At 46.1% G+C, this 27,865-nt stretch overlaps 1 protein-coding gene across 1 annotated transcript in view; it reads right to left on the minus strand.

Annotated features, from left to right (window-relative positions):
• The window catches only part of ATP5MG (ATP synthase membrane subunit g), a 31,863-nt gene extending 11,821 nt beyond the window's left edge, over positions 1–20,042 (minus strand). Inside the window, exon 1 of the mRNA XM_069614438.1 lies at positions 19,866–20,042. Coding sequence (XP_069470539.1) covers positions 19,866–19,929 — 64 coding nt within the window. The 5' untranslated portion in view covers positions 19,930–20,042. The remainder of the gene's footprint in view (positions 1–19,865) is intronic.
• Between the last annotated feature and the right edge of the window lie 7,823 nt (positions 20,043–27,865).

Here is a 27,865-nt window from a genome sequence, read left to right on the forward strand (position 1 = left end):
GTTCCATAATGTGGATAAGGAGCCGTTCTATGATAGTCCGACCCCTGGAGTTCACAGGTACAGAAATAGTGAACCAAAAGCAACCAGAGAATACACAGGTATGGCAATAGCACGGGATACCACGAGAAAAGAGGGCAAAACCCAAAAGCACATAGGTGTGAACATGGCACAGCAAAACCCAAGTGTCAGCTCACGAGAGATCAAAAGTATGTGGACTGTACAAGAAATCGTGTCAGGCCCGGTAGAATTTTTTTTTAATAAAAATACACCAAAAAGGTCCCTATGACCCACGAAGCAGTTGGGAAGAATACTAGGTCCAATAGAGGAGACTTCATGGGATAAATTCACATACACACGTGTGCATAGACCATTTAAAAATTTGATTTACTCTTATGAATTAGTTCTCAAAACATTGTCCATATTGTTAAAATAAAAAAAAAGGGGTAAATAAATTTTAACCACAGGTATTCGTACATTTTTAAATACAAGTGATATTTCAATTGCAATAGACCACTTGATAACCATTCCCATTCTGTAAATAATTCTTTCGTAATGCAACATTTAAAAAAAAGTATTGATGAAAACACTGTCAGGGACTTTTTGGTTTACAACATAACAACCATACTTTTTCAAATCATAAATCTCTTGTCCCTTAAATTAGCGACTATTCTTCTGTGGTAAGTGTTGCCTGGCAATGTTCTTATGTAGTAAGAGCTACCAAACACTGGTTGCCTGGTAAACACAGTAGTGAACAGAAGTTTAAACGAACAGCCGGACCTGAAAAAAGCCTAGTCTTCGGAGCTGATGATTATAAATAATTTCATATATTCAAAACCACAGATTAAAATGTTGCCGTCAACAGTTAACCAAACTATATAAATTATGCAAACTAGCGAAAATACAGTAATACGCAAAGAAATAAAAATCGTAGCCTACAACAAGCTTGCTGAATTTCAAAAGAAAAGCGATGTTCGAAAAGTTGTCATCTTACGTCAAATCAGTTTAATTTAAATGTTACCAATGGTTTAGGACAAAAACAAATCAAGGTAAAACCCGGTTTAACCTTAGCCCATGTTCAAAGGAAGGAAATTGAGGCACCTGGATTTAGAAGTGGCATCTGAGAAAATGAAGTGCAAGACCCATCAATATTTTGGACTTTGAATTGCTTGTTCATGAAAAGGTATGCATTCCAAAGTCCTAAAACTCACCATAACTTCTTAATCGATCTATAATTTGGAAATAAAAGGTGCTCTAGTACTTATATTTAGAGGCTGCACAGTTGAACAAATTGCAAGGAAATTAAACTGCTTCTTGTTGCGTATAACACCATACTGTAGTGCTGCCCGTGTTCTGTTCTACATTGAGCACAAGACTAGACTGTGCTACTTCTTAACAATGTGAAAACTTAACGGTAGGCTGGTATGCCAGACCGCAAAAATGTCAGTGTTTGTTATATAGATGTATCCCTTTTATGCTTAATCGCCTCTTGCGAGACCACCAGCACTTTTTGCTGGACTACTGGACCTTTTTCTTGTTCTGAATAAGGAGTCAATTTACCCTCATTCATTGTTTTTGCCGAGACCATAGGAACCCTGTTCATTGCGTTTTTACTTATGGAGGCATGCGTACCTCCATACCTTTTTAAAAAGGCATCCGTGTTTAACTTTTGCAGCACACAGCCCTGTGTGCAGTGTTCATGAGCCCTTTGGGTTCGCTCTTTTTATATTATTTTACTTCTCCTTAAGAACTACTGTTCAAGGTTAGAGGGATGGTTATGATCCTTCTTAGCTTTACTTGGAGAGATCAGAACACACCACCCTATGTGGAGTGCTGCAGGGTACCTCGATTCTAACACTCCCTGTGTCCTCATCTTGCTTGATCTCTCCTCTGCCTTTGACACGGTCAACCACGGTATCCTGCTCAAATGTCTCCATGATAACTTGGGTATCACCGGTCAGGCCCTGGCTAAGCTGACCTCTTTCCTCTCTGATCGACCCTCCCAGGTCCAGCTTGGGTCCTTTCTCTCCGCTACCTTTCCTCATCTACATATACTCGCTCACTACTCCCGACAGTTCCTTCTCATTTTGTTAACGGCAGGCCTCAATGTGCACTCAAAAATAGCAACTGGTGAACAATTGACTCTTGGTGAATATTAAATGTTGTGCTGTGTGCATGAGGGTGGGAAGTGTTACTTTTTTTTAAAAAACATTTTTATTGTTTTACTCATTCCTTCGGTGGGTCATCCAATTGATCTAGAGGTTTCTTTTTTTGAGGGCACCATTGGATCCCAAAATGTCCCTGTTAACGTCCCGCCCCATTTTGCAGCAAATGTCACCAGGTTGTGGTTCATGGCGTAAGTGGCCCATTCCAATGCTAGTAGCTCCCATATCTTTCCTATGAAAGCTTGTTCTGTTGGGATCGTTGGGACCTTCCATCGTAGTGCAATGAGGGCCAGAGCTGCTAATGTCAAGATCACTTTTGCCTTTTCTCATCCCCTCTGTGCGAATATCTCACATTCCTGTCAGGAACCATCTGGGATCTTTACTCGCTCCCTCTCCAATTGCTTGCTCCTGTGCATGATTAACCCTCCTGCAGAAGGGCTTCATCCTAGGGCATTCCCACCAGATATGTTCAGCCATCCCCTCCTTCCCAGCACCCTCTTGCAACATTCCTTGGACACCTCCGGGTAGATAGTGTGTAGGCGTGCAGGAATGTAGTGCCACCCATATAGATATTTATACCAGGCTTCTTTGAGTTGTACCGCCATTGCCATTTTCGGAATTCTTCTCCATACCTTTACCCAGAATTTGGTCCCAAAGGGCCATGTATGCCAGGTTTTGCTTTGGGGTGGCACTCTCCTGCAGCTTGTACAAGTCTGATATCAACCCTTTTGTCCCATCCTTTGTCAGTAAGAACCTTTCAAACAGTGTAACTGGGTGGGTTGATGCCTAATCTGGAAGTATCTGTGTCTTTCCCCTTCCTCCACCCCGAAATCTTGCTTGCACTACTGGAATGTTCTCACTCTTTGATCCCTAAAAAGGTCCCTGATTTTCCTGCCTCCCCCTCTTCCATTGGTCAAACACCCCTTTTTCCTTCCCGGGGGCGAAGCCTTTATTATTAAATAACGGAATGAACGGGGAGGGGAAGGTCGCGATCCTCAGCTTTTTCACTGCCCTGTCCCAAGTGTCTGCAAACCCATTTGTTATGCAGGTCTATGGTGGCGTGGGAGCCAGAGAACCTCCCCTAGGTCTTGTTGGGCCACTGCCCTGTCCATTTGCACCCATTGTTTCTCTTCCGTGCCCATGAACCAGTCTCGAAATCACCCTTAGCTGTGCCGCCTCAAAATATGCTTGGAAGTTAGGTACGGTGAGCCCCCAGCTCCCTCTTTGGGGGTGTTAATAGGCGGCGGGCCAAACACAGCATCTTCCCTTCCCAGACAAACTTTTGTTGTTGTTGCTGCCAAAGTTGGGGTTATTTTGACCCCAAGGTACTTGATCCCCCTGGGCTCCACTTGAATGGGGACCTCATTTTTAATCCTGCCGCAGCTTCTTTGCTCAGCATTAAGTTTAGTAGTCCTGATCGAGTTGACTCGCAAGCTCGAGTCAACTCACCGAATCTCGTCAATAGTTCCATGCAGGCCTCCATTGACTTCCTTTGGCTGGTTAATGACAGGAGCAGATCGTCGGAAAATGCTGCCACCTTATGTTGCCTGCCCCCAAATGGGATACTGCAGATTTCCTCAACCGCGCATCCGAAGTGCTCCGGAAGTGTGGCTGTTGGGCTGGGAGCCCTCGAACTTTTGGAACTGGTGATTCTAGCGGTTGGACTCCGGAAACTTCACGGCGTCGGCAAGAGGAAGCTTGCACTGCCGCGAAACGAGTGACTGGAACTCACTTAGCCCCTCCTAGATTGCCCCGCCTCCTGTCAGCCCTCCTCCCACAGCCTCTTCCTCAAAAGCACTGGTGCACGCGCATCTCGCGCGCGCATCCGAAGTGCTCCGGAAGTGTGGCTGTTGGGCTGGGAGCCCTCGAACTTTTGGAACTGGTGATTCTAGCGGTTGGACTCCGGAAACTTCACGGCGTCGGCAAGAGGAAGCTTGCACTGCCGCGAAACGAGTGACTGGAACTCACTTAGCCCCTCCTAGATTGCCCCGCCTCCTGTCAGCCCTCCTCCCACAGCCTCTTCCTCAAAAGCACTGGTGCACGCGCATCTCGCGCGCGCATCCGAAGTGCTCCGGAAGTGTGGCTGTTGGGCTGGGAGCCCTCGAACTTTTGGAACTGGTGATTCTAGCGGTTGGACTCCGGAAACTTCACGGCGTCGGCAAGAGGAAGCTTGCACTGCCGCGAAACGAGTGACTGGAACTCACTTAGGTGACTGCTGCTAACTTGCAAAACCGTTGGTTTTGCTGCGAGTTTTGCTGTGTCCCGCTGAACTACGAGGGTGTAATCAATTCCCTATTCTCTCTCCATTTTCTTAGCCCCTCCTAGATTGCCCCGCCTCCTGTCAGCCCTCCTCCCACAGCCTCTTCCTCAAAAGCACTGGTGCACGCGCATCTCGCGCGCGCATCCGAAGTGCTCCGGAAGTGTGGCTGTTGGGCTGGGAGCCCTCGAACTTTTGGAACTGGTGATTCTAGCGGTTGGACTCCGGAAACTTCACGGCGTCGGCAAGAGGAAGCTTGCACTGCCGCGAAACGAGTGACTGGAACTCACTTAGGTGACTGCTGCTAACTTGCAAAACCGTTGGTTTTGCTGCGAGTTTTGCTGTGTCCCGCTGAACTACGAGGGTGTAATCAATTCCCTATTCTCTCTCCATTTTCTTAGCCCCTCCTAGATTGCCCCGCCTCCTGTCAGCCCTCCTCCCACAGCCTCTTCCTCAAAAGCACTGGTGCACGCGCATCTCGCGCGCGCATCCGAAGTGCTCCGGAAGTGTGGCTGTTGGGCTGGGAGCCCTCGAACTTTTGGAACTGGTGATTCTAGCGGTTGGACTCCGGAAACTTCACGGCGTCGGCAAGAGGAAGCTTGCACTGCCGCGAAACGAGTGACTGGAACTCACTTAGGTGACTGCTGCTAACTTGCAAAACCGTTGGTTTTGCTGCGAGTTTTGCTGTGTCCCGCTGAACTACGAGGGTGTAATCAATTCCCTATTCTCTCTCCATTTTCTTAGCCCCTCCTAGATTGCCCCGCCTCCTGTCAGCCCTCCTCCCACAGCCTCTTCCTCAAAAGCACTGGTGCACGCGCATCTCGCGCGCGCATCCGAAGTGCTCCGGAAGTGTGGCTGTTGGGCTGTTCGGCGGAGCGGCGGAAGTAAGGAGCCCCCTTTCTTTCCCATTTAATAAACAAAACCCGTGTGCATTTCGCTACGGGCTCACCAACATCTTCATATTAAAGCACATGACTAATTTGTGAGGTTGCTAAAAGTATTGCCTTTCAATTTTATGGTCATCGTATACATGTCCTGTTTGCATATAAGTAATACATCAGTATTTTTATGCTTGCTTAGAAATGGTGAATGGTTTAAGAAGTGGTAGGAAATTGAACGACCTTCAAACCAGAGCAATGTCCAGCAATACTGAGACCAAGTTTGCACTATCTGTTGTACCATTACTTGAGACCCCCACCACGCCTTCAATGGTTACGAGACAGGATGTTGAAGAACAGATAGATGTTACCTCTGCTATTCCATCTTTAGATATAAGATCGGGGATCCTGGAAGAAATGGGTATTAATTCTAAATGTCACATGCCCATCCCGACACACTGTCCCAATCAAGTCAGTACCTCAACAAACAAGAAATTCAAGCTAAAGGACCTAAATAATAGTGACCAAATGGGCACCTCACAATCTACTCTGCCACAAACTTGCGAAAATAATATGCATAGTCATGCTAATGCAATTATTAATGAAGATATAGTTGATTGCTCATTGATGGGCCCAATAATTGAGGCAGAACTAGGTAAACGTATACGACTCTCACTTGGCCCTTCCACGCCAGCCAACCAACGATTGGTTGGACGGGAGGACGTATTTATGTTGACCACTTCTGCCAAAAAAAAAGAAAAAAAAAAAAATATTAATAATAGTCTACCAAATTATAATTGTGAAGTTTTGGATGTTGAAAAGTCCAAATTGGTATGGGAAACTGATTATATCTCAGATGCATCACTCATCAAACCCATGGTAAGTTCTCCAAATACAATGAGTGCTCAAATTGCACTCAATGAACGTATGATCATAGACATTCAAGAATTCCAATCAAGCATGAATGATAGAGATAAGGAAATCTCTGACAACGAGGCTCGCCCAGAGAATATTACCCTAAATGTTCCATCACTAAGTCCTGATTTCCCGGTATTGGCGAGAATTTTAGATCTACTTGACAAAGGGCATGAGCGCTCGCATTATGAGATAGGCATCATGAGAACAGCAATCGAAGAACTCACTAACAAAATTAACAGAATTGAGGGTCTCCTGTTTGCATGTGATGCTATAGCCAACCTATCAGAAAGACATAATACTAGGAAGATCATGATTGATAGTGCTAACCAATTTGACTGGATCTATGGTATTCCACAAAAACAAATACGATCCTTTGCCAGTGTGGTGACTCCAACTACACAACACTCCACTCACACACAGACTGATGGGAATGATGGAGATATCTAAAGTACTAAATTCTGTTCAAAGGATTGAATGTCATCTGGAGCAATTGAAGGTTAATTCTAACCTTATATCTTCATCAAGACAGATCTCTATCTGTGCAGAGGAGGAGAGTGACAATGTTATCGAACTAAATAGTCCCTCCCCTCTGACTGACCTGATTAGTCCTTCTCCTTTGACTGATCTGATTGATCTTTCCGAAGAGTGTTTAGACAATAACTTGTCTATTCAAACCATTATAAAAGAAAATGATGCCCTACCTAAGCATAAGATCGTTTTAACCCGCAAAGAAAAGCGATCAGCTGGGAGGGCAATGAAAAGGAGGGCCAAAGCACTGGCACTGACAAAAAAACATGCAAGGGCAGCGTCAATTTCGCCTGATCTACTAGAGAACGAGGTGATTATTGACCTCTCTCAGTTGGATGACGAATCAAAGACTCTATTGGATCTAAACCGTCCTAACACTAACCAGGAATTGAATAAGATAACCAATGAAATAGGGCCCAAAAAGAATGATAGTAAGACTATCAATGGAAAAGGAGGGAAAAAGGCCTGCATAAATTTAACATCTAATAATACGATCCAACCCGATACTCTGGCTAGGGGGTCGCAGCTGTCCCTTTCTCAGTTTTACCCTATTTCTCATAAACAAACTTCCTACAATAAAAGTAAAAAGTCTACACAACAAACAAGTGAAACTGAATTGAAGACAGTGGAAGCAGATACAATCACTACATCTCTAGATGATGAGCCATGGATGATGGGTGTGTTGGGAAATGATCCAGCAAAATCAAAACGGCTAATGCATAACATGAATGCACTACCCATCATCAATGAGGTATCATCTATTAATATTGTGAAACATAATGTTCATGTCTCCGGATCACCTACAAATATACAGGTCCCGCCAATAGATGATGTAACAACTGACTTAAATGACAAACAAAATGACATCAGTCATAACTTTGATTTCATTAAAGATCCACCCTTTATATTGGGTTGGGAAAACGATTCAAAAATAAATATCAGACCTAACTTGAATCGCTCTTTTCTTTTGAAAGCCTTCCACACTATCCCTTGTCTGAGAACAATTTGTTCAGGGGATATTGACTGGGTTAGATTGCCTACTATCCAGAATGATAGAATGACCTGCGGTTTTTACTCTAGGCTGATTATGAAGCTGGTCTGGGAGCAAAGAGAAAATTTTGCATATGTAGGTTTAACTCCCTTCCTTCTACATTCTGAATCAGAGGCAAAAAGCTTTCTGGAAAAACCGGTCGCTATCATTACAATAAATCAAAACATGGAGCAGAAACAATCAGCGTACATTAATGAAGAGTTGGTAAAACAGATATTGGCTATGGCTGCAACCCTGTCGGGGTACAATAACCAGAGTACAATGATGACTGCACCCGCTCTGGCTGCACCTTCCTAGTTCTACGCAGCATGACCAACCATTTGTATGCTTTTCCTGGAATAGTTGTGGATTAGCCAACTTTAATAGATGGTGGGGTACAGTGGATGCTAAAGCTTATCCTGCTGTTATACTACTCCAGGAAACTATGCACGTGAACCATTTTAATTTGCAAGGATATGATTGCTATACTCACCCTGCGATAAGAGGGGAGAAGGGCCGACCATCAGGAGGGCTGGCAATCCTTGTCCACAATGCTTGTAGATTTATTACGAAATGTACATACAGGGATGACTCTGTATTAGCTGTTGAATTAACTCTAGACACACTAAGCAAAAATTCTTTTCTAATTTTGTGTCTATACTGGAATAGGAGCAAGACAACGTTTATTGCAGCTTGCGAGATACTTAATGCAATTCTAGTAGATGCATTTTCTCGCCATACACATTTGGGAGTTGTGGTTGGCGGTGACTTTAATTCTTCCTGTCTATATGATGATAAGTATAAGGGGCAGAATCTATTAAATACCGATCAAACTATAAAGAATGGTAAACAATGGGTTGACTTTTTCCAAAACTGGGACATTCAGGTAGTCCCCATTGATGAAAAAGGTCCTGTACACACATGGTCACGAGGAGGTTTGGGTTCACACATTGATCATTTTTTCCAATCCTCGTCTCTACAGAATTCCCATGACCGAGTTAATATAAAAAAATTGGGTTTTAGTGATCACTATGCAATTTCTTTGAAAGTGAACATAGACAGCTGGTTCTATGAAGCCAGTAAGATATTGACGTTAGTTGAAAATGATCGTGTGGGCCTTTCTGTAAGATGGAATCCATCTATCTGTCATCAGTTGACAATGAGAATGAAAACTGACCCGGTGATGAACAGGGTTGTGAATGACTTATGTCTTGAACCAAGCAGTGTTGATACATTATTGGCTGAAAGGATTGAATATCATCTTTCTTCCATGTCACGGAAAAAAAATGTGATCGTGCATCAAAAACATCATTTACATGTCTTCAATATTGAAATGTTTCGTTTAAAGAAGGATAAGAATTACAAGATTCGACAACTCGCGAAATTGGTACTTGAACCGCACGATTATTATTATCTAAAAAATAATATCCTTTATAAATATAAAATTGCGGTGAAAAATTTAAAAATAAAATTATATCTAGAAGACAACCGGAATATGATGCATAATCTGCTCAAGAGTGACACACGGAAAATATGGTCAATATTGAGGACATTGAATGCCTGCAATGATGGCCCAATGGAAAATGGAATATCAGCAGATGCATGGATTCACTTCATTCGAACTAAATATGATATGCCAAATCAATTCCTACCCTATCCCACACTGGACATGGTTAAGGACATACTCATAACTTCACCATGGAGACACGATGACATATCCAGGGCTATCATGAAACTAAATCCTTCACAGGCTACTGGCCCTGATGGCATTCCTGCATGTCTTTATAGATCTGATAATGACCTATGGGCAACAATACTAAAGTATAGATTCGATGCCATTTTCCTCTTACAAAAAATACCAAAATCATGGTGTTCGGCCATTATCATTCCTATTCATAAAAAAGGTCCTATAGATGACCCTCTTAATTTCAGACCTATTGCCTTATCAGACTCCTCTTCTAAGGTCTTCTGTTTGCTAATTCTTGAAGAACTCCAGGAATTCATGATTAAGAATTCCATATTGTCAAAATATCAAACTGGGTTCAGATGTCGTATGGGTTGCTCATTAAATGCCACCCTATTATCCCATATTCAACTGAACTCAAAACACCATTTAGGAGCTGTCTATATTGCAGCGTTAGATTTAAGCTCTGCATTTGACACAGTATTGCGTGATTTACTATGGGTTAAGATGCTAGCGATGGGTTTTCCACGTCATTTGGTAGCGCTCATTATCCTACTGCATTCGAATACCAGTTATAGAGTACGATTAAATAAGGAGGGTGCTCTTACTGAACCTATTCCATCTAAAATTGGGTTGAAACAGGGCTGCACACTGGCGGCTGTCTTATTTAACCTATATATATGTGATGTAGAGGATTGTTGGGCTAATGAAATTATCTACCCGATTAAGCTAGGATGTCTTAAAATCAATTATATTGGCTTTGCGGATGATATCTTAATCTTAGACAAAACCCCCTTTGGTCTACAAAATAAGATTAATGCGTTTAATAACTTTGCTGTCTCTCATAATTTAAGAGTAAATCATTCTAAATCATCGATTATTGTATTATGTGATGGGAAAAAAAAACAGTGCTCTTATAATTGGTCGATTGATGGAAGATATATCGAAATAGCATCTGAGATCAAATATCTGGGTTATCCTTTGACTGATGATTTTTCCAAATCCTGGTGGCGAGAAAAAATACACACTAGAACCAAACCATTGATATCTCAAATGCGTATAATTATGGCAAAATATTGTGAATTTTCACTTTTGCCTATTATACAGTTCTATCTCAACCTCGCATATTGCCTGAAGTAGGGGTTCCAGCTAGATCACGTATAAGGGGGGAGTGGGCATCCCTGCTTGGCCCCCTGTTCCCGAGTTAAAGGGCGTCACATTGAGCCTTTAACGCTCCGGCGTGTTGAGGGGGTTCTTGTATTCGGTCTCCCCTAGACCCTTTCTCTCCATGACCTTGAACAGGAACGGCCACTCTACCCGGTCAAATGCCTTTCCTGCGTTCAGGGCCAACAGGACCGCCGGAGTGACCGTTTCTGCATTATTTCCACCAGGTGTGCCACTCGTCTAATGTTGTCCGCTGTCTGCCTACCCAGGACAAACCCCGGTATTCCTCCAGACGCTTCGCCAGGATCTTGGTGTAAATGTTTGTGTCCATATTGATGGCCGATGGGCCTGTAGGACGTGCAGTCCTCTGGGTCCTTCCCTGCTTTGGGTATCAGTGTGATTTTAGCCTCCTCCATTGTTGGTGTGATGCAACCCATTTCCCTAAATGTGTTGAATAGTTGTGTCAAATGTGGGCATAGGCTTTATAGACCGCGGCAGAGGAGCCGTCCAGGGCCTTATTTCGGGCAACTTTGCTATGGTACCCCTCACTTCCTCCTCAGTTATATCCCGCCCCAACTGTTCCTGAGCCCCCCCGGTCTAGCTTGGGGATTTGCGTTGTTTTCTAGAAAGTCGATTTGCAATGGCGGTGATGGGTTTTGGCTCGGGTATAGCGTCTTGTAGTATCTAGCCAAGCGTTCTTGAATCCCTGCTGTTCGGGTTATCAGACCCCCCCCCCCACCCCTTCATCTGTAATGGCCATAATTATGAATTATGTTCTGCTCCCCAGCCCCCCTCAGTAGGCATGCCTGATGTGCATCCGCCTTGTTGGCTTTAGCGAAGAACTTCTGCCTCAGAAAGAGCATTGCCCCTTCAGCTTTGTGGTCCTTAGCACCCTCAGTTGCCCCACTGACCCCCTGTACTCCCTCAGTGATTTGCCTCGTGGGGGGTCTCCCCCACCCTCCGGAGCACCGCTGTTAGGCAGAAACCAGTGCAGTTCCCTTAGGGACCACTGCAAAAGGCTTAAGACTACAGGTGTTGGCAGTAAACCCAATTGGTAGCAGTCTGTACCACCCAGATTTACCTGGTAGCTGTGGCTCAGCAGCCAGACTTCTTTCAAGAAGAGTTAGACAGCATATAGAGTATACAAGATAGGTACCAAAATACAGTAGCACAAGCAAACACTGACCAGAGCTTTGGTATCAAGTATATCATTATTTAAAGACACACTTAGAAATACTCTAGCACTATTATTGTAAGCAAGTTCAAAAACACAGTCACTATTAATATATATACATCCCTTATTCCTTATTAGACAAGTCTTAGTTAACACCACTTATTTCCAGACAGAGGTGAGCGCTTAACTAAAGATGACACTCCAATAAGTTAAGAAAAAGGGAGGGAAAAGGCAGAAATTAGAAACAGCACACAACACAATACTTTAGAAGCACCCAGCAAGGCAGGAAAGTCAAAGTATACTTGTGAGCAAAAAGTTCAGAGGCCAGGCTCCCTCTTGGAGAGAGTAGAACACCAATGCGCCCAAGATCACACAGTTTAAAAAGGCTTGGAAAGTCTTGCAGGGAGTTTAAAAAGCAATCGGGTCAGCTCAGAAAAGTTCAGTTAGCCAGCCTAGGGCCAACCCAAGTGGTAAGATGAGGATTTACGAGACACCCAACACAGACCGTTGTGAGGGAGGCCAGGCGGGGACAGTACCTTGAAAGTGGGGAGAATCCTCCAGCGGGGGCAGTTGTTCCTGGCAGTGGATGCAAGTCACGGCGTCGTCCAGAGGAAGAAAAGATTGACGTGGAGGAAAGCTGAAGGTAATTGCACTGCCAGGGAAGAAACCAGCCGCGGAGTTCTCCGGTTAAAAAGGTACTACCCTTTTATTCGCGGTAGTGGAAAAACGTGGCATCCCGGTTGCCGGGGTGCTTGGCACAGGCAAGGCGGCCACGAGATGATCCGGGAAGGCGAAAATGCAGGCAAACTGGTTATCCCCACCAGTCAAAGGAAGAAGACTCTTCGGGATGAAGATCTCCTCTGTCGTTGGAAGAAGTGGTGAGTCGGTTCAGCAGGGCTCCACCGGTGGTGTCGTCGTTGCAGGTCGGCTCGGATTCTTTGGTCCTGTGGCGACGTCTGAAGTCCCAGTCCCCAAAGCCCTGCTTTTATGCAGAAAAAACCCATTCATCAGTCCTAGCTGTCACTCAAACATGCCAAGTGGTGAGCCGGGCGGCTCACCACTGGGCCAAATCACACAAGAGTGCGACTTGAGTTGCAGAGGCAACTCAGTCCAGGGTGCATAAAGCCCCCTCCCACACATCCTGTAGACTCAGACAGAGTGGCACCACTTTTGGAGGCTTCTGTGGAGAAGCCTGCCAAAAAGTGGAACAAAGGGTTGGAGTTAGAGGCGAACACAAATGCCATTTTAAAACCGAGTCTGAGGCCATGCAACGGCCCCTCCACCTCATGTCACCTCGTGTTGTCCATTCTGTGAGTTTGTTCCATGCCAGGTTGAGGTCCCCCCCAACAGAATGACATGCCCCCTCGCGAAGCCCTCCATCATACACAGAAGGTCCCATAAGAATTGTTCCTAGCCTGCATTCGGCGCGTATACTGATGCAATAGTGTAGGGTGTGCCCATGTATTCTCCCCTCACTACCACGTATCTTCCTCCCTTGTCTCTGAGGACGTCCAAGACTCTAAAGTCCAAGCGGTTACTAATGGCCAGTGCTGCTACTCCTGTTTTCGTGGAGCCTGACACAAAAACTATCTGGGAGAAGCCCTGATTCGGAGGCGCCCCTGGTCTTTATTCAGAAGGTGGGTTTCCTGTATGGCTAGGACATCAGGGCCCAAGCTTTAGTAAATCCTTCAAGTTTTGTCCTTTTGAGGGGGGTGTTAAGCTCCCTCACATTATGGGTCATCCACTTGAACCTTAACCCTTGTGCTGGTGCCCCTTCGGCTTGTGCCCCTGTTCCTTACTCCTGGCCTTTTGTCCTTCTTTCATGATGACCCTTCTCTGGTTCGAACCCTCCCTCTTACTCTGTGCCCCCACCTTCCCTTTTCCACTTGCTCTGTTTCGTTCCCATGCCCCTTCTCCCCACCCTCCCTGTGTCAATCCCTTGACCCAACTTGGAATGTGCCCGTTTACCCCCTCCATCCCCTTCCCTCCCTCCGAGTGATCCCACTCTTACTAGTTCCAACATGGTTTCTACTCCCCTGCCCCTAGGCCACCACACCCTCTATGATTGCACTATAGTGTTTGTTTCACCTGTGACAGCGTCAACCTTTGTCACACCCCCCTCTGCAGCCCAATCCTTCTCAATCGGGAGCCGGTCTTTCTCACCAGATCTCCTCCTGCACCTCTCCTGCAGTTGACCACTCCCATGGTCTGGCCTCGGTCTTGCTTCCCAAAGGTGTGGCACTCGCCCCCCCTGTTCGTCGCCTAGATCCAGGTGCATTATAACCGCCTCTTCCTGTGGGGTGGTTATCCATTTTTGGACTCCTTCCCATTCAAACAGCAGGCCAAATTCCATTTGTACCCGATTCCTTTCTTGGGCAGTTCCTCAACTATCAGGCTCATGTTCCTCCTTTTGAGAAGTGTACTGTTCGCCAGATCCTTCTGGCCTTAGCTTGCAAATGCTGCTAGGACATCACGGGGTCTAACGTGGAGTCCGTTTCCGGCAACATTTTAATCCTGTCGCTGACCCTGCATGAGATCCTCCAGCAGTACTTCCAAGTTCTGCATGGCTACACTCAGCCGGTCTATGGCGTCACCGTTTACTGAAGTTTCGTTATTCACCTCTTGGAAGCCTCTTTCAAGGAGGTCTGTTATTTTGCCTAGTTGCCACATCTCTTGTCTTATTACCCCCAGGGGCATGCTGAGGACAGACCTCATCAACTGAAATTGATCTTGGAAAGTTTGAGGGTTTCCATCTTCCCCCGAAGTTCTGTCTCGTCATCTGTGCCATGTTGTCTTCCGCTTCGTGGTCCTTACGTTTTTCCTGGCGGTAGTTGCTGCCCTTGGTCAGTTCTCTAGACTCCAGGCAGGGCCACAGTGTGGGGTGGGTTTCCAGAGAGTCCCCTGTAGGTGGGCCCGCCTTTGCAGTTCTGGACCTTGTCTTGGAAGGTTACCAGACAATTTGTCGAAAACCAAATGGTCACTTTTTTTTCTCACTCCCCCCCCTTTTTTTTTCTAAAAAAACCTTTTTTGTCCCCTAAACTAAAGCCTAAAAAATATATACATAAATAAAATAAAAAATTCGACCATTTGGTTTTTGACCAAATTCCGTCGACCAAATGACTTTCGACGAAATGTCCGGACACCGCCTTGGAAGTCATCCATCTCCAGCTCAACTCCCGTCTCCCCAGAATGTGCTCCAGAGGGCTTCGATGGCTTGATACCGCACCCTAAAGTCAATCCGCTGATGGTTTCCAATTGTGGGTGGTTTGCCCTTTCTGCAGCAGGGTTCGCCCTTCTTTGCGTGCCTTGAGGTGCCACCTCATGGTGGGGTCCCCCCTGATCACCCTGGGGTCACCAGGTGCTTCCTCTAACCTTCCTATCCTTTCCCGCTTCTTTCCCAGCAGGGTTCCTGTACCACTGTGGGTAGCGTTGGAGGCACACCTCAAGCGTTCGTAATTCCCACTGAAGTGGGCCAGGCGGAACTCTCGGGGAGGCTGTGGCACCCTCACTCTTTGGTTCCCCGCTCTGTTGACTTATGTTGTGCTCCGTTGACTTGGGTGTTATGTGACCAGTTTGGGGGGTTGAGGGGGCTATACCCCCTCCTTGCTCCTGCGTTTCCAATGGTAGGTATGAGGGCCTGCCTTCCTCGTGGCTGTGCTGGAGTCCCTCTGGAACCTCCCTGGTCCTGACACTTACAATGGGGGTGGGGGTGCCTCCCCCTCTCCTTGTTCCTTTTTGGCCCTCGCTTTGCCCCGATCAACGTACCTTGTTGGCAGGGGCCCTAGATGGGGGTTGCTGACTCCTGGAGAGTCAGCTTCTCCTTTTGTGTTGTAGACACTTCAGTTACCTCCTTCAAAGTTGCTTAGAACATCCCTTCTCACTGCAGCCGTTCGCCTGCCTCTGCTGCTCCACTCAGAACGTTCCGGCTGTGGCTCCTCCTCATATGACTATTAACCTCGGGCGATGTCCTCCACTCCAGGTGTACTTCGGCTGATTCCTCGTTCTGGAGCCTGCGGCGGTGTCCGCATGGGCCACCAGCCTCCGCCCTCACCCTCTGTCAGTTATCAGCAGACCTCCCTAGGTTGCACGCACTCCCACCTTGGCTTCCTCCGTGCAAGGGGCTGAGGTGCTCTCCAATATCGCTGTGCCCGTTTTGTTTCTTCTGGTTCTCCCCCACTGCCTCCCCGTGTGACTGGAGGTCTGTGGGGTGCCAAATCCTCCACTCTCGTGTCTCTGGCAATCGGTTATCAGACCTCCCCCACAGCCACCCCGGGAGCTATTGTGTGTCGCTCCCTCGACACCTTTGCCCCGGTCCTACTGTGGGGGGCAGCCTTCCTCCCAGTCGCTCACCAGGTCTCCGCTCCGGAATCTCTCTGGAAACTGGCAGGCAGCTCCCTCTTCCGCATGCCGTGGTCTTCCCAGCTTGCTTCTCAACGTGCTCAAAGCTCAACATGTTTGAAGTACTGCATCCCAATTTTTTGTGTTACGGGTGGCATCTCCTCACTCCTGGGAGATTCCCCTGTGCCATACCGTGCACTCAGCCGTCAGGGGGGCCGCCGATTCAGTACTGCCAGAGACCGGGAGCAGCAGTCGACAAGTCTACCTTGTGTCGGCAGCCATCTTGGATCCCTGAATTATGAGGAGTTACTTTTGAATGTAACTGGCTAATAGCTTGCACCTTGAAATGTATAACCCTGGTTATCTGCACTGCAGACCGCTTCATTAACGTAGCTAGTGCCACCATGGATACCCACTGTGGTCCGACGACAGACATGTCAGTTCTCTTAGCTAATCCCATGCAACGTTGCTGGTCAAATTCAACCGCCTACCCTAGGAACTGAAACACTTGTCTAGGGGCTATAAAGAGTGTTGTGCGACATCACAGCAGTTACCATCCCAAAGCCTTCAAATAGAACAGCAGCTTTGACAGTAGCTTCAGTTAAAACCGTCCACTTAATCTCACAAAAAGAAAAGTAGTTTACTTCTCAATTTATTGAAGTTGGAGTGATGCTTTGATCGTAACCATGGAAAGTTTATTCATGACCCACCTGACAAGTATTATTGCTCATTCATATAGTTTATTTTTGCTACTTATCCCCTAAACGGATCCCTGCCACAAATCCGATTGGACAGCATTGCTCCAGACAAAAGTCCAATGATCTGTTCTCCTTCTGACCAATCTTGTAACCATAGATGACGGGTTTTCAAGAAAGGCGGACAGCCAGAGCCCACTATTTCAGCTTATATATATATATATATATATATATATATTAAAAATCACTTCAGCAACGAAATACCAAAAACTCTCCCCTCTGGATCCCTTTTCACCAGCTCTGAGTCGTCCTACCATCTCTTCAGGAAAAAAAAAACTAAAGACTCATGTTTAACTAATCAGCATCTTCCACTGGCTTGAACTACACCTACCCATGCAACTGTACCTATAGATGTAACTAGTGCCCAGATGCCCTTTAAGCTTGGTGCACTGTATAAACGCTCAAATAAAATACAATGAAGCTCCAGCTGCTGCAAGCCAGTGCAAAGCACAAGCCATTTCAAGGGGCAGGCGGCCAACAATACCAAAACAGTGAGAGGGGCAGGCAGATTCTAAGTGCACAATCACTTGTGGAGTGGATGTTTACAAGCCAAAATCAGGATGGCAGAAGGGTCTTGTTTCTGGTAGTATCTTGCAGACCACAATGAAGAGTGAAGACAATACTGAAGAATACACATGTGCCTAATGAACGAGCAGACCCCAAAACCAAAACTGGGTAAGGACAGAACCACTGTCGTAACCTATATTAAATTAAGGAAAAGACATAACAGCTCTGTCTAATCTACCAATTGCCTACATCTCTCAGTCGAATACCATCACTTGCTGGAACCTGACAGGTGTGTAGAAAAGTAGATTAAAAATAAATATACGTGCCAATGGCGATAAATATTGCTTTCATGTATGCGCAGGGCAGGAATTCTGAACTTGAGCTTATCCGACTCGGGCTTGAGCACTGTTAACCCTATCATGCCTGCAGAAAGTGGTAATTAACGCTGTATTGAGAACAGTTTACATAAATGACAAGGAACAAGCCATCTTTCCCCTGAAGTTGACGATTACCCACCCTGCCCATCACAAGACAATACTGCATACTTAAGATCCAATTCACAGAAGTGCTTTATAATGGCAAAAACCCATTGGAAAATGCTCTCTGAATTATGCCCTTAATCTCAGGCTATGGCTTTCCTTTAACATTGTGAACCTTTCGGCTTTATGAAACTTCTGAACTTCTCCTTATACAGCAAATGATGGGCAAAGCATACAATATGAAGGACACTGGCCTGTGCAACACTGACTGCACCCAGCTGCACAGAAAACGTTTTCAGATCCACTTGTTTGTCCATTCATACAACTAATCTTTTACTCTCCTTTCACCGTCTTACTTCAGCAGTACACAAAAATGATGTATTGTTGCCAATTTTGTGTCTTGACACAAATAACTTAAGGCGACATTTAAAAAAAAGGAGTACAAGACGACTAATTAAATAAGTTTGATTGCTAATCGAAAACATTTTAAATTAGTACAATTCTAATCAATTTTTGAAAACCAGCTTATTCCTGGCAATTACCTTAACCCTGTCCTATGGACCCAGCCAAAGAACCCACCCAGAAATCCACAGACGCATCCAAGGAGCCCAAAACCGTCCTTCCAGATGAGCAACCAACTAATAATCACACCAACCTCCTCCAGGCCATGAATCCAACAAATGAAACTCTCCACTCTGAGCACACTACCCCAACCAGCAAGTCATACTCTTGTCCAATGACCTCACCCAATGGCAGAGCCAGCCACTAGTTGGGCAAGGCTCAAAAGCGCCTCCAAAATTAAGGAAGTGGAAGTCAACCCTCTTCCATGGCACTCAGCCAGGGGTGACGATGGGAAATGGGTGCTAAATAAAGAGTCAAATTAATCACCTGTGAGAGCCGTGTGTTATAGTACATGCATTCCTGAACAAGCAGCAGCAACAAATATACAGTGCCAGGGGGAATAAGCCTGTCCTGCTCATAGTAATATATCTGCTATGACACCAAAGACGTATTCATTGCTCTACTCACTCAACCCTTAGATGGCTCACACCTTCGGATAAGTATTCTTTTGTGAAACTAAATATCTTCTCAATTGGGGTGACATATGGAATCCAATAAAAAGGTATGATATACATCCTCCTGGTATTTGTGCAGTGGTCTTTATATCTCTAAGGGGCGCCTAAAAGATACCCGGGGAGGGGGCTTTCAAAAATGAGTAGGAAGACTGCTTGTAACAAAAAACAGGAGCAATATGTAGTTTGTGGGCGCGGCAACTATCTTTTTACTCAACGCAACCAATTTTTCAAAACTGTCCTCCAGCCCTCACCGTCCTTCCACCCCTGACCTCACTCCAGTACAAACAGTCCCTCGGAACCATCCTCTTTTGAACCGAGGAGAGTTTCAACCTCAGCCCCTCTCCAGCATTGTGGACTTTTACCAATTACCCCCTAATTGCTGGGTTGCCTTCGTTTAGAGGGACAGACCTATATGTCACATTTAACAAAAATGCCTAAATAATTGACTAGATTCCCCAGACGTTAATCCAGTCGAATGGATTTCAACGCAAATCTCAAGGTCAGAAAATACGTATAGCAAGCCGACAATGACGCTAGAGCGACCTTCGAAGGGTGCCAAAGACAGGAACGCATTTCAAATGAAAGTTTAAACTGACTAGATTCTCAGAGCACCCAGTGAATCGTGCATTTCCTTCATCATACACACCCCCAACCAATGTCAGCACTCACCTCTGCCCACGAGGTTATCCACCTCTACCAAACAAGAGTGACAGCCCCAAGACAACCACTATCCACCCCCCAAACCCCCTGTCTCAAGAAGCAACTAATACACCCATCATGCAGACACAATTCCAGTTATCCAACCATCCGTCAGTCACCCTTTTCAATTGACGCAGCCCATACACCCCACCCTACCACTTCCCTCCCTCCCCCCCACCCCACCCTACGGACTTTGCCTATCCACCCGGTTCTCACCGCCCACGAGCTGCGGGCCCCGGGTAGTCACTGTCTTGAGGAGTCTTTGCGCTGCCTGGGCCATGGCTGAGGGGTATGAGAGGTGACCGTGAGCGAGCAGGTGAGTCGGAGAACGGAAAGAGCGCCTTACAACCAGCGAGAGCAAGACAGACTGTCTCAGGGTCGGTCAGCTAGCAAAGGGAAGCGCACCGCCCCTTACTGCGAGAGCAAGCCTACTTCCGCGACCAACGAGACGGAAGGCTGTTGTAAAGCTAGACAAGGAAATCAGTGCCGCCCCTACCGGCGGTAATAGCCAGGACGAGTCTCTGGCACTAGAATTCTTTTTATGTGTTCAAATATTTTTTTTAATAAATGTTTTAAAACTAACCAAATGTGAGTGATGCTAAGGCATATACAGAAATGAACTGTGATTGATAAACGTTTTCTTTTGTCTACTCTTTCAGCAGAATCCCGTGATTGAGTCCTGTTTTACTTTATTTAATGTATGGACAATTGAATTTACCTTTGTATTTATTTAAATTTCAATAAAAATGTATTAAACTTAAAATAAACGAAATTTGATTGAGACCCAACAGGAATGTAAAATAGTCCCACCCATGAAAGATAAACAAATTAAACAAAGCGTATCATATTTTTGTTTGTTTATTTTATTTGTATGGCGCGAACCCACAGGTATCTGGGCGCAAAAGGTCACAAGTTTACCTTAATCTTCGTGTTTACAGACATGCAGAATAGGATATACACTTGATACAAATTGGAATGTATAGGAAATACATGACAGAATAGAGGTAAGGACACTATGTTACATACATCAATGGTAAATAGAGAAAGGCAGCAAGTTGGTGATGAGCAGGGGTGATAACTATATTACATAAGACAGTATTGAGTACAAGGGATGCAATGGAAATCACTTGTCGTTAGTTCTCATCCAGTTTAAAGTATTGCGCCAAAAATTGTGGAAGGATTGGTTCCAAGGAATGTGGGCGTGCGTTTCAGGTCTGTGCTGCCATGACAGGGAAGCTACTTCCTCCAGATTTTTTAGTTTGAATCTGGGTATGACCAGGCAGAAGGAGTTAGCTATTCTAGTGGGGCGAGATGTAGATTTCATAACTATTCTCTCCGCCAGGTGAAGTGGTGCGTCATTGTTGAGGCATTTGTATCTAAGGGAGACTGTTTTAAGCAAGATTCTGTCATTGATGGACAGCCAGTTGTTTTGTCTCCTCAACTCTGAGAATTGCTCTCTGTTTGGAATGCTTAGTGCCATTCTAAGTCCATTATTCTGTAAGATTTGAATTTTATTCACAATGTACTTACTCACACAGTAAGGCATTGCAGTAGTCCAGTTTTGAGAGTATAAAGACGTTGGCTAGGATAATGCAGCTCGCTTTAGATAGGAACGGCCTGCAGGTCCTGATTAACTTGCAAGTATACGCTGTTGCCGATGCCATAGTATTGACTTGTTTACTCAAGGTTAAAGCAGAATCAAGGTAAAAACCTAAGGCTTTTACTTCCTTTACAACCTTAATAGTGTTCCTGTCAATATTGAAGGCGGCGTAGTTGGTACAAAGTTTTTTCAGGTTGGCGACAGTTCCAAGAATCAGGAGCTCAGTTTTGTCATCATTCAGGCATAGGCCATGGGCTGCCATCCATGCGTGAATGATTAGGTATATTTTATTCACAATAGCCGTGTCCTTATCGTAGTCGCCCGAAAGGGGTATGAGTAGCCGCGTGTCATCTGCATAATAGGTGTAGGTGCCACCCAGACTGTCCAATTTGTCAAACAAGCGCTTTGTCAATATATTGTACATTGTTGGAGAGATGCAGGAGCCTTGCGGTACGCCGCAAGTTATTGGGATAGGATCTGCGGCAGCTGACGGAGAGAAGACTCTCATGGTCCTATTATTCGAAGAAGATTGGACCCTGGCTATCGCGTCCTTGGAAAAGTGAGCCGCTGAGGCAAGGAGTTTACATAAACCTTATGGTCCACCAAGTCAAAGGTGGCGGACAAGCCAAGGAGAAGTAGCAAGGCAGTTTTCAGTTTGTCCTTAAACTCATCAATTTGAGCTTTTAAGTCGATTAGTGCCATTTCCGTGCCATGTGGTGGCCTAAAGCCCGACTAGCAGACACATAAGAGATGGTTGGTTTCTAGATACTTCTGTATCTGTCATAAATCTCCCCCGTCTCACCTGGGATCGCTTCTTGCTCTGTTCCGCGGGAGGATTCCTCTTGTGGATGGATCGGGTCTTGTATAGACTCGCTCGAGTCTCGTCCGGCTGCAGAGCGCGTTCAGAGTTCCGGGAAGGCCGTTGTTCCAGGATGTCCAGGGAAGTAGGTAGCGGTCGCTAAGAATGGGGTTTCCAGGAGTCGAGTAGAGGGAAAGGAAGAAGGAAGGGAACCAGGATCTTGGATAGAAGATTCGCCGAACAGCACACACACGTCGAGTCACTACCTAATGATAGCGTTGAGACGCGCGGGGCCGCGGCCAATTTATAGGACGAACCGTGTGCGTCGTGAAAGCTGGTGTGAGGCTAGTCGCTTGTTGCGGCCATGTTGGGAGTAACAAGGAATACAAGCCCCGGGGCGATAAGGACCAGGAGGTCCAGAAAGGGCAAGTTCTATGGGTCATGACAGCATGCCTCCTCCGAAGACCTGTTCCACCAGGCTTGCCCGGGTGTATGCGATGGAATCTTCTAAGCACTCGAGGGGTATTTAAGTTAGAAACTGGTTCCCAGGTTCTCTCGCTAGGAGGGTATCCTATCCATTCAACCAGGTATTGAAGTCGACCCCGTTTATACCTGAAATCGCATATTCGGGACACTTCATATTCTAGCTGATCATTCACAACAACAGGACTGGGCCTGCACGATTTTCGGGAGGATTGGATGTAAGGTTTCAATAGGGAGGTGTGAAAAACTGGGTGTATTTTCTTCCAGGAACCTCCTTTATGGAAAATGGTCCATAGTACCGAGGAGCCAATTTGTTTGGGCGTAGATGTCGGGGCAATAGTTTCGAGAACAACCAGACTTGATCACCAACAGAATAGGAGGGCGCTGGTCTTCTCTTGGAATCCGCATAGAGCTTAGTGCGTGTTTGGGCCTCTTTCAAATGTTCCTTGGCTTCCTTGTGAATGTTGATGAGAGTCTGTATCCAAGAGTTGAGAGTAGGTACTGGAGTGGGATGTGGAAGAACAGAAGGTAAAACGGACGGGTGAAAACCTTGACTGCAATAGAAAGGGCTGACCTTGAGTGCAGAGTGATCAGAATTGTTGTAGGCAAACTCAGCCAGGGGTATGAGGAGAGACCAGTCATCCTGAACCTTGGTGGCAAAACAACAAAGATATTGCTCCAGAGTTTGATTTACATGTTCCGTGGCTCCGTTGGTTTGTGGGTGATAACCTGATGAGAGAGCGCGTTGGATCCCTAGAATGCGACAGAGATGTTTCCAGAATTGTGAGACATATTGAGGTCCTCGGTCCGATATGATCTTGGAAGGAAGTCCATGGAGACGGAAAATATGTTCCAGGAAGATTCCAGCAAGTTCTGAGGAGGATGGTAGCTTATACAGAGGTGTGAAATGAACCATATGGGTGAACAAGTCTATGGTTACCATGATGGTCGTGTACCCTCGGGAAGGTATTAACTCCACAATGAAGTAGTCTGTAGCAATAAACTCCCATGGTCTTGTTGGCAATGGTTGCAGTAGAAGACCCGCCGGTCTCTTGTTACCATGTTTGTTTTGACTGCAGACAGTACAAGCCTTGACGTACTGTTGTACGTCGGTCTTCATTTGAGGCCACCAAAACTGTCTTTGTATAAGATGGAGGGTGTTAGTTATACCATGATGACCGGAGTGAGGGGTATCATGGCAGAGGTTTATTATCTTGTGTTGTAATTTCTGCGTAGGAATGACCAGTGCATTGTCCTTGAATAGATATTCTTCTTTGACTCTTAGATTCCATGGATTCTTCCTTGAAATCTCCTTCCAGAGGTCAGAGGACTGGGTTTGCGCTCGGATTTCTTCCAGGAGGTTGTGTCATGATCTCTGCTTCCAAAAGGTCAGGGTTTTCCCAACTCCCTTGGAAGCAGATCCATAACCCAGGTTCCGAGTGCCAACCAGTCCCAATTGGGACCTTTTGGACCCAGTCCTGGCGCCAGTGGCACCTGGCTCATAAATATGCCCAGTCCCAGCGCTGGAAGCGCCGGGCTCATAATGCTTGGCTGGACTTACCTGCAGCAGACCATGCTGCTTACTTGCCTGCCAGTTGAGCCTCTGATACTCTTCTGTTTGGAACTACTTTTCCTGTTGGGTGGGGCAGGACCCACTCCCTAGATTCAGAACACTGGAACTCTTCTGGAAACCAGGAACTCTTTTCTTACCTAGGCGTGGCTGTGGAAGGAGACACCTAAGCATTACAGGAGGCTATTTAAACCACACCCGATGGATGAATCTTGCTTTGCGTTATTCTGCATCCTCTGCAGCAGAACGCTCATCGTGTCTTCTGCATCTGATCCTGGGCCTAAGGAAAAAGGCTTACCATCCTGAATCCAGTCTTCAGCAACACCTATAAAGACAAGAAAGAACAGGTTAGCATTACAGTCTTCAGTGACAGCTCTTCACTTACCTGGTCCATCGGCTGTCACCAACGCCTCGCGCTGCATTCCGGCATCTGAAAGACAAAGGCTTACCTACTCTTCGTGCGCTCCGGAGGTCTTCACACTGCATTCCGGCATCTGAAAGACAAAAGCTTACCAACTCTTCGCACGCTCCGGAGGCCTTTGGCGCTGCATCCCGCATCTGAAAGACAAAACAAGGTGCGTTTAAAGACATTGGGGAACTTTAATACTCACGTGCCATTACTCCTTTCCACATCTAACCCAGTGGGTATTCCGGCACCCTGCAGCCGCTCCGAACATGTACCTGCAAAATAAAAAGACAGTTAGAGCGCATCGTGAAGCAGGCAACAAGCGCTTACTTATGTGCTTCCAGGCGCTTCTATTCATCACACGGGCTCCATCTTCAACTCACTTCAGCCCGTCATGCGCCATCGACGGAACCCTGCAAAACAAGAAACATCATTACTAAAGACTTTAAAGACATTAGAATTACTCGAAACTTACCGTTCGTGCAGTAAACGACGGACAGCAGTCCTCTGAAGTCAAGAGGCCTGCTCCCCTTATCCAGTGAAGAAACTGGTTACAGCACCCTGCCCCGAGGCAGATGGAGAGCACGGCGTTCACTTACCTAAGGTGAGAGCGTTAACCTTTGGGGTTCTACAGGAGAAGAGAACGGGAAGAAGAGAGAGACATTCAATAACCCAGTTCCTTAATCCCATATTTTCTATCTGCAGACATCTTACCCTTCGAGTCAGACATACAGTGCACAGAGGTCCAGCCCAAAGAGCCAGCCGTGTGTTACACATCACCTTTGAAGATACGGTATACGCCCAGTCAAGACCGGCGCCTCTACGGGAATCAGGTGAGCGTTACAGAACGCAAAGCCTACCACAAAACTCCCGTCCGGGCGCTATGGAAACCTCGGATACCGACCAGCTAGCCCAGTTACTTGGGGAACTAAGGGCAGAAGTGCATGCAGCCCGTCAGGAAACGAACGCTCTAAGAAGGGAACTGATTATTTCCAAGGAGCGAACAGATGATCTCGCTAGACAATTGCTACAGTCACAAGCCGGACAGACCCCGTTACCCGCATCTGGGGGAAATCTTCCTTCTACATCCTCTATGAATCCAGTGCAGATCAACCTACCTGGGAATGTACCTCTGGCTCCGCCCGAACGATTTTCTGGTGACCCAAAGAGGTTTGCAGTATTTATCAATCAGTGCCGGTTGCATTTCTTATGCCGGCCAGCAGCCTTTCCAACTGATCAAGCTAAAGTAGCTTTCGTGCTTTCGTACCTTAGTGGCAATGCGGCAGACTGGTCGATCCCTCTAGTAAATCAAGATGATCCGGTCCTCCATGATTTTCAAGCTTTTCAGCTCAGTATGGAAAAACTGTTCGCAAGACATTCACAGGGGCAGGCCTTGGACAATGAGCTTCTTTCGTTGCGACAAGGTAATCAAGACCTTTTGGCTTATATTGCGTCTTTCAACAGACTGATAGTGGAAACTCAATGGCCTGAGGACAAAAGGATTACGCTGTTTTATAGAGGTCTACGTGGAGAGCTCAAAGATGTGTTAGCCCAAGTAGTGAATCCCCCACAAGATTGTTCGGACTATATAGACTTAGTCGTTCAAATAGATCACAGACTGCAGAACAGGAAGGCCGATCGTTCCAAGTTTGATGCTCGAGTATTTTCCAAACCGCCAACTCCGTCCAAAGGAGTAGACTCCGGGGAATCCATGCAAATAGGGGGTCTGAAAGGTCCTCTAACACAAAAGGAGCGGGAAAGGAGAAAACAGTTGCAATTATGCCTCTATTGCGGAAACTCAGGGCACTTTCTTCGAGACTGTCCGGTGAAACCTGCCAAGAAGGCAGTAGGAGCTGCAGTTACCAAAGTTACAAACTCTGAGCAGGGAAACGACCTCGCCCGACAAGAATAGAGGTCCTCTTGCCGAGCGTGAAAACCAGTTCCGTGACCTCGCATTTCGTGATACCTATGGTCCTCATTAGCCCTGATAATCCGGATCGATTACATGCAATTGAAGCTTACGTCGACAGCGGTGCCATCGGCAATTATGTGGATCATGAAATGGTTTTGAGGATGAATCTAACTCTTTGTCCCAAGGCTTTAAAGGACGTCATTACTACGGTGGATGGTACGGAGATAGCCTCCGGGCCAGTAACGCATACCACTCAAGAGGTGACGCTAGTAAGTCAAGATGGACACCATGAGAAGATCGTGTTCGATGTGATCAAGGCCCCTCAGTTTCAGATTATTCTAGGAATACCTTGGTTAGAGAAACACAATCCTCTGATCGATTGGCGAGCAAGAACGGTCCAGTTTCCAGAATGTGTCTCTACTTGTCACCCTCCACCTGGTGTTGCACTGGCAGCAATTTCTTCAGAGACTCCCCAGTTACCTCCCGAATACCTAGAATACCAAGATGTTTTCCGGAAGGATCAGGCTAACTCTCTACCTCCTCATAGGTCTTATGACTGCCAGGTAGACCTGATACCTGGATCTACTCCTCCTTGTAGTAGAATTTATGCCCTCACCGAGCCTGAGAACCTTCACCTTCGACAATACCTGGATCAATACCTGGCAAATGGGTTTATTCGTCCTTCCAAGTCCCCTGCTTCTTCAGCTTTGTTCTTCATTCCAAAAAAGGAAGGAGACCTTAGAACTTGTATAGATTATCGCTCCCTGAACCAGATCACCGTTAAGAATAGATATCCGTTACCTTTGATCCCTGAACTCCTGGACCAAGTCAGAAAAGCATGCATATATACAAAGCTGGATCTTAGAGGAGCTTACCACTTGGTACGAGTAAAAGAGGGCGATGAATGGAAGACGGCCTTCCGCACCAAGTATGGGCTATTTGAATATCAGGTCATGCCCTTCGGACTTTGCAATGCCCCGGCCGCCTTTCAATATTTTATGAACGATGTCCTCAGAGAGCTCATAGATGTGTGTGTTGTTGTTTACATTGAAGACATCCTCGTTTATTCTTCATCGGAATCTGAACATCGGAAACACGTGAAAATGGTCCTCGAAAGATTGCGTCAACACAAACGTTTCGCTAAATTGGAAAAATGTGTTTTCAACGTGACTGAAGTTGAATTCTTGGGATTCATATTATCACCTGGCGGAGTGCGTATGGATTCAAAGAAGGTCGATGCAGTTCTCAAATGGCCATCACCATCCTCCGTAAAAGGTGTGCAAAGCATGTTAGGCTTCGCTAACTTTTACCGCAGGTTTATCCCCGAATTCTCTCGAATAGTCCAGCCCATCACTGCCTTGTTAAAGAAAAACAAACGTTTTGAATGGTCTACCGAGACGGAACAAGCTTTCCAGGATTTGAAGACTAAATTTATCTCTGCACCAA

Source organism: Ambystoma mexicanum, chromosome 9 (genome assembly GCF_040938575.1).
Source record: "Ambystoma mexicanum isolate Mex_15411 chromosome 9, UKY_AmexF1_1, whole genome shotgun sequence".
NCBI lineage: Eukaryota > Metazoa > Chordata > Amphibia > Caudata > Ambystomatidae > Ambystoma > Ambystoma mexicanum.